A 7,246-nucleotide genomic window follows, 5' to 3' on the forward strand; every position below is an offset into this window, starting at 1 on the left:
CAGTACCATTTACATAGATGGTGTTGCATTAAAAAAAGAAGGGAAAAATAATAAAACAGATTTATATTTTTCCCCGCTTCCCCCCCCGTCCCCCCAAAAAACAACCACAACAAAACAAAACCAAAAATACGGCAAGTGACTGACCAAAAGCGCGTATTCAAAGGCCAAGCAAGTTTTTTGGGGTTTTGTTTTTCAAGCAGTTGGCTTCAACTTTGTTTCCGCCTTTATTGAAAACTCAATAAAACCTTGTACCCGACAGAACATGTACAATAAACATTACCGAAATTGGTTATCCAAAGCAGCAGGCGCCATCTTGAAAATACCAACGCGTTTTTCCACCCATCTTTTCAAACTCCCGCTGAACCTCACCTCTCGAAAACGCTCCAGACGCGAACTTTAGTTTCCTGTCTACATTTCCCACAGTTTCTTAGGCACTTTTCTACTGCCAGGTAAGCACCAGAGACTGTCAAAAGTTGCCAAAACAGGGTCATCTTTCAAGGTCGCATACAACACCACAAACATACCTCCGCTGACAAGCTCCATGGCAGGCACACTTACCTTAACTACCAAGACATTGTGATCGTGTTGTACAAATCGGAATTGTTTTCTCGTCCTGAAAGCAAGACACACTCTTTCAGACAAGCCTGCCAAGCCGGTGAGTCCGCATGTTTTCTATTCAGTGCTATATTTGTGTAACGGAGGCATTTTCATGTGCATATCAGCAACAATTTTCATGTGAGGACGTCAAACAAAATGGCGGATTCATTCCTCTAACTTTCGAAGCATCGTCTATTTTGTTCTTTTGCTAGATAATTTTTATCCGGAGTTTTTCACTGATCACAGTGAAAGAGCAAACACGTTGTCCTCAGCAGCTTTCTTTGAACTATTTTCCAGTGAAATTATATTTGTATGTTTAATTTCTTGTCGAGGAATAATATTGTTATTCGGCTCGGTGGAATAGCTCAAAGGATAAGGGTTACGGGCCCTAATGGAGTTCTTTCATTATTATTCAGTCTACATTTGGTGATTGTTATTGCTATTTTTTTCCTTTGCTATATTGTTGTTATTATTCTAGAGCGCACACACACTTCTATGAAGTTCTAGCTGATTTGGGCTTCCTAGTTTCCCAAGCCAAAAGCTAAGTTCTAAACTTTTAAAAGCATGGGTCACTACACAGTATTGTTTCAGAGACTGCATTCATAGCTGTTTCTCATGACTTACAGTATCCAACAATCTACACTACCTTATTTCTAGAAAATTCATGCCAGGTGTAAAACTCATTTTGTGTTTACCCCTCCACTGCTAAAACCCAAGGATATTGAACAGCGAGGTGAAAGAGAGTGTGTTGGTCAAATTATTGTTGAGTCTGTGCACAAAACCCCATGGTGTTGCTGTTTTAACTAAACCTGAAGACGTGAAATTCAAGCTTGTTGACAGTAAGTTAATTCGTCTTTCTTGAAGTTCGTACATGTACTTTTGCGGCACCATGAATTACATGGTCATGTTTACTTTTGCTTGTGAATAAATAAAATGCAACAGGAAGATGTGCCTTTTTGTAGGACAGGTTTTGAGATAAAAATTTTTCTGCTGTTGGAAGCAAATTTGCTGAAGACTTTGAATTTTTTGTTTTAAAGACTCTTGAAAACTATCACCAAATTTCGCATAGTGGTCCTTGGTCTGCAACCTATGTCTTTGGTGTAATTACATTTTGCAAAATAAATGAAACCTTTTGCTTGATAAAAGGGATGTGTTAAAATATTCCTTATACATGTTTCCAATTTCTCTTTTCTTAATATCTTGAATACATACAGAGTTTTGAGTAATTATTTTCTACCGCACTGAATATATTCTCTATATTTTAATTTTTCATATAATTTTTTCATATTTTCATTTTTCACAATTTAGCAAACTATTTCAGTTTTCTCAATTTCAAACTGTCTTACTCCTCTATGTAACACAAAGCTGAAAGTCTTGGAAATTCTCCTGTTGGCAACTACCTGCTGCTATAAATGTTGACTGTTGATTTGACTGGGAATTCACTGCACCTGCCACTTTGTTTACATCAAAATATAGTTGTGCAATACCATCTGGGGGAAAACTATTCAGCCAACTATTTTAGGAATAAGTTAAGTGGAATATCAAAATTAATTGCTCTTTAAATACTTGCATTTTTCTCCTATTATGTCTCTAGATCTTAACAACAAATTTAAGTTTACTGTATATCAATATGAAAGAAATCCTTAATATTCACCCTCCAGAGGTGTTAAGAAATACAGAACTAATGCACTGAAAAGCGCTTGCACATTAGGAGCCAAATCTTTGGATAATAGCCTCCTCATCTGCAGTCCTCTCTGAGGTGAGGAATGCTCTCCAAGGGGACGCTGGAGGAAGTTTTCTCCCAATGGCAACTATTGCAGCTAATTTTGACTGTTGATTTGGCTGGGAATTCACTGCACGTGCCACTTTCCTCAAGTCATCCCAGAAGAGAGAGTGCCCTGTGACCAACTGGACACACAGAAGTCTTGGCAAGAGCTGGGCCAACTGGCCGATGTGCTTCAGGCACTGCAATCTGTTCCTCTTGCAGTCAAAGATTTTACACAGAAGATCTTTCACCTTGGTCTTCCTTTGTACTCTCTCAGCTGGAGACAACTGACAAGGCACTGCAAGAGTGTAAATTTGGTGCAATGCTGTGCTGCTTGCCAACAGCTGGGTCATGCGTGCATTTTTACTACTGTGTGCTCTGGCCATTAGGGCACATAGCCCAAGGTGTCTTGAAAATACATCACGGACAGAACAAGGGGATAACTTTAAAGCATATGGTTCGGGACTTTGCCTCAATCATCGCATCATTGCTAACCCAACTGTTACACACCTTACGATAGAGCGTTTCTGTGTATGGTATGGGTAAAATAAATGTGCGCGTAGCCCTAAATATGGATAGATTGCCTCTTTTTTTCTTGTATTTTAATGAATTTTTGTTTTGTTATGTATTACATTTTACATTTTACATTTTTAGATTGCCTCTTACTCCCGGAGAAACGGTTTGGCTACAGGTAGAATGGCGTTGCGATTATCACATCCGGGACATCTGGAAGGGATGAGCTAACTCTGCAGGTGAGATCACTACTCAGTTTTTCATAATTCCCAAAACTCGTGTCCCTTGTTGCACAAATGTTACATTAGCAAAGGGAAGATACAGTGCAAAGAATTTTCATGTTGGTTTCTAAAAGGCAAAGTGGACTTAAACAGGATTCTCCTTCTTTTCAGTGTGACCATGAACTATACAAAGTTCTGGTAAATTACATCAACGATTTCCGTCCACTCCTTGCAAAGGATGACAGTGGGGACTACTTGCTTCTGGTGAGTGGATTTAAATTATCACCCTAAATTGGACACAGTAAGGTTTTACCCTAACCTTAAATTAGCTTTTGAAAATGTCTCAGTCTCTTGATTCACCTATATAAATCCCCTAACCACTCTCATAGAAGTCCCTGGGATTTGAAATTAATTCTCCTTAGGGTGATTCTTTGACATTTCTCACCCTTCAAGGGTGAATCGCGCCAAATTTTCACCTTATTGAGATCTTATTTGGGTGAAAAATATGGACAAAAAAACACCCTTGTGAGGGTGAATCCTTTCAATTGGTTATCTTCATTTCAGTAGTTGGGGTTATTTTATCTGGAAAATCATCTTTTAGGACGAGCATTAAATTCAGCGAGGGTGCTTTCTCGACCCAATTCACCCTTCAGTTAATACAATGCTATCTTTGTATTTCTTTGTACTGGAACACATGGTTCTAGGAAAGCAAAAGCTGGACCTGTAAGAATCACTGTTTCTTTCACACGTTCAATATTATTGTCAATTTTACTAGAAAGATCCGAGTGTTTTTCCAACTTTAGTTCAGTGTTCATCCATGTCTTTTTTAACTTGTACCTTGCAGAACAGGAAGGGTCACAGATTCTCGGGACCTGCGTTCTCTGCACACATGAAAAGTTTGTTTCGTAGCCTGACTGGAAGATTGGTGACAGTGAATATGCTTCGATCTGCTTTCATCACCTGGTCGTATGGCAGAGAGTAAGATAATTATTTTTTTCTACTATACACTGCACAGCTTTTTTTCTGCCTCATCAAAGTAAAAATACTCACTCAACAAACTTAGAGATATTCACATCAGTCCAACTTTATCCTGGGATTGAATTTTTTTGTTTCTCTTTCTCGGTCATGCACTGGTGTGAGTTGATTATTGTTGCTGAAAAACCTTACTCAAAGGAGCATCATAATCTTATAGAAATAAAAAATTATAAAACATCTTGAAAAAGGAAAACTGGAGGTTGCTCTGTGACATTTCCCTAAATAAAAAAAATAAAACCAGAGAAAAGCTATGTGCAATATAGAATTTATAACAATAGGACATTTTATGAAATATATGTTGTAGTTAATTTTTTATGTCAGGTAATTTTTATTTTCCTTTGGTTTAAACGTCTTTGCCATACATCACCATACTCAAAAACAAAAGGAGAATAAAATTACCTGAGATAAAAAATCAACTAAAACATATACATTGGACCACTGGTGATCAGCATTAACAGTAGGTGAACAAGACAACCAATGATTACAAATATTTTCCACACATTAAATTTTGGCGGGTAGTATTTGGTAGGTCTGCCTTTCTTCGTGTTCATAGCCATCTCTAAAATAAGTTCTCCATTTCACAGTGATTGCACAGATGCCCTTAAGGCATCATTGGCGGCCGCTCTCAGACATTCATGGCAACAAGCCCAACGTACCTATGACCGCGGTACCGCCAATGACAGAAAGCAGCTTGCTGTCAACCTAGCCAGGGAGTATGCAGAGGACCATTTGGAAGAGGAACCCGATAATGGCCAACCGCAGAGTTTCGGTGACTGCCCATTCAAACCGGGTGACTTTGTAGCTGTGGTGGAAGAGCATAGCAAGCTTAACTGCCCAAAAGTCCTGATCGGACAGATCCATTCTCTCAATCAACAAGGTGATGTTTCCCTTCTCTGGTACAAGAATGTCTCAAGGAACCTTTACAAACTGGAACTCAGCGGTGAACAGTGGACGGAGAGTTTGGAGAGCCTAGTGCCTGTTACAGCAAAGGTGCCAAAGAATCGACCAGGATTATATCAACTCTGCACTTCCCCGCGTCAAATACACAAGGTCGTCTTTGCAGATTAGGTGAGGAACGAGAAATTGAAAAAGCTGGTACTCGATTATCTACTGGGCAGTAATAAAGAAACAGAAAAAGTGTGTTTTCGCTCAAAAGGAAATTCTCATCGATTTTCTGTTTCCTCTTTCAGCCTGCCATGCTTCCAGATCAGAGATCAAGTGACCAGCTCAGTAAAAATCTACAGTCCACTGAAGAACTACAACTATTTCTGTAGTCTGCTACAAACTTTTCTTACACAATCATCTCATGACATTTTAGTTTTGTGTAACATTATTAGGCCTTCAATTATGCTTGGTGAAAAAAGGAAGCCTTTTTCTCGTTCGCAGTTCACTGTGGTGGGCCTTAACCCTTTAAGCCCCAGTATCCACGTACAAATTCTCCAAACTGATCTCTATACATTTCCTTCAAGAATAAGTAGAGAGAATTTGATAATAGATCAAGGCATTTTCTCTTGTGTGATCATTTTGTTACTGCTTATAACATCTCTTGGCAGTGTATGGATCTTGTTTGGAGAAATTTGATCTTGGTCACTATTGGGACTTAGAGGGTTAAAAATATTTCCATTTAATTTTGAAAACAGTTTTCATTAGAAGCTGCTCTGGGAGTCAGAGCGGCCAGTCCGCTAGATAATTTTGAAGAGTGAACATTTCAATCATGTCATGAAGGTGTAGTGCTGTGAAGCATCGCGTCACATCACGTTAGTTTAAAGAATAATATTTGATGGTATGCACTTGTCAGACTGTGTACACCATTTAGGCCCCAGTTTCACATTAAAATTTCACACTTGGCTCCAAGGCTAAGGAAGAGAAGAACAAAAGAAGTGAATTATTCATCCCTGAATCTCATTGCCATTTCTTTTAGCTTTGGAGTCAAGGGTGGAGCTGTTGAAAGGATTTGTTTTATTTTCTTTTTTAATCTTGTAAGCAGTTTGGAATTTTTGGATAGACCAGGCAAAGTAAAAAAGGCCCACTTGTTGGTGTAACAAAGTAATAAATCAATAAGCTTACATATTCACACCACATTGTATTTATTTGCTCAGTTTGTTTCTTTTATGATAGGGGGTGGATAACTACTGAAATATGAAATGACAGGGGGTGGGTTAAATTTTTTTTATAGGTCAGAGAAATAAGTCATTTTGAATCTCTGCTTTGCCTTATTTAATGGAGTCAGTACACAGGATAATCGTTTTCGCAAAACAAATCTATTAAGGCAAAAATAGGAGAAACAACAAAGAACATACGTGAAAATCTTGTTTGGTATAAATTGTTTGGCAATAAGGCTTTGACAGTGGTAATGTCTTCATCTCAGTTCTGGAACTTTCAACTTTTTGTTTATAAGCAACTATTTGGTATATTGGGCTCATATTTTCAGTTAACTGAAATTGATATGTCCTTTTAAATGTATTCAGCAACTTCATTTGTTCAGCTTCATCAGGTAAAAACTTGGTGTGTTATTCGGACGGCAATCTAACACTCAAGCTCTCAGTCTCTTAGTCATGAATATAAGAAGGAATTTTTCTACTTTCCTCACTTAAGTTTTAACATTTCAAGTCTTTCAACCGTATTTTCAAATTTCCAACCTATTCATGCCAATTCAAAGAAAAACAGCCTCGGTTCCAGAGAAAAGTATTTATGCTGCTGTTTTGTCGAAGGCAAACAGTTCCCTCCTCCCCCAACAAACAACAACCCCCACCACCACACCCCACTCCCCTCCCCCTTCCCCCGTTCCACCCTACTTACAGAAAAGGGAACTGGCCCCTAATGGAAAGTGCTTTGATCTGTTTAATTCTCTCAACTAATTCGACATGAAACTGTATGAAGATCAACCGGGGAGAATTTGTATGTGGACACTGCAGCAAGATCGTTTTTCTAGCTGTCCAAGCTTTTGTCGTCGGGTATTTTACCGCTAATTTCCCCCTCAAAATATCACTGGTTCCTTATTCAAAGAAAGGCCGCTTCTTTGCACAAAATATCATTGGTGCTTTATTGAAAGAAAGGTTCGCCAGAATGAACCTTCTCATCAACCATCACCGAACAGAATCAGCAAATGATCACC

The 7,246-nt window shown here is 38.6% G+C and overlaps 1 protein-coding gene across 3 annotated transcripts; it reads left to right on the forward strand.

Moving 5' to 3' along the window:
* The first annotated feature begins 556 nt into the window (after positions 1-556).
* Positions 557-6,207, forward strand: LOC140925463 (uncharacterized). 3 transcript variants are annotated; one of them, XM_073375417.1, is made up of 7 exons: positions 588-655; positions 1,255-1,436; positions 1,963-3,114; positions 3,268-3,360; positions 3,941-4,074; positions 4,716-5,199; positions 5,322-6,207. In XM_073375417.1, exons 5-6 carry the CDS (start codon positions 3,986-3,988, stop codon positions 5,197-5,199), a joined length of 573 nt encoding a protein of 190 aa, XP_073231518.1. In that variant the 5' UTR covers positions 588-655; positions 1,255-1,436; positions 1,963-3,114; positions 3,268-3,360; positions 3,941-3,985; the 3' UTR covers positions 5,322-6,207. The 3 variants fall into 3 exon arrangements, with proteins under 3 accessions (XP_073231520.1, XP_073231518.1, XP_073231519.1); XM_073375418.1 differs by having other exon boundaries at positions 3,017-3,114; XM_073375419.1 differs by lacking the exon at positions 1,255-1,436 and having other exon boundaries at positions 557-655; positions 3,017-3,114.
* The last annotated feature ends 1,039 nt before the right edge of the window (positions 6,208-7,246 follow it).

This window comes from Porites lutea, unplaced genomic scaffold (assembly GCF_958299795.1).
Source record: "Porites lutea unplaced genomic scaffold, jaPorLute2.1 SCAFFOLD_155, whole genome shotgun sequence".
NCBI lineage: Eukaryota > Metazoa > Cnidaria > Anthozoa > Scleractinia > Poritidae > Porites > Porites lutea.

What these genes read in the sequence shown, in the direction of transcription:
- LOC140925463 (XM_073375419.1), top strand. Translation starts at nt 3,986, where the DNA reads ATGAAAAGTTTGTTTCGTAGCCTGACTGGAAGATTGGTGACAGTGAAT. An exon ending in ACCTGGTCGTATGGCAGAGA is followed by an intron (nt 4,075 to 4,715) that starts GTAAGATAATTA and finishes TCCATTTCACAG; the next exon opens with TGATTGCACAGATGCCCTTA.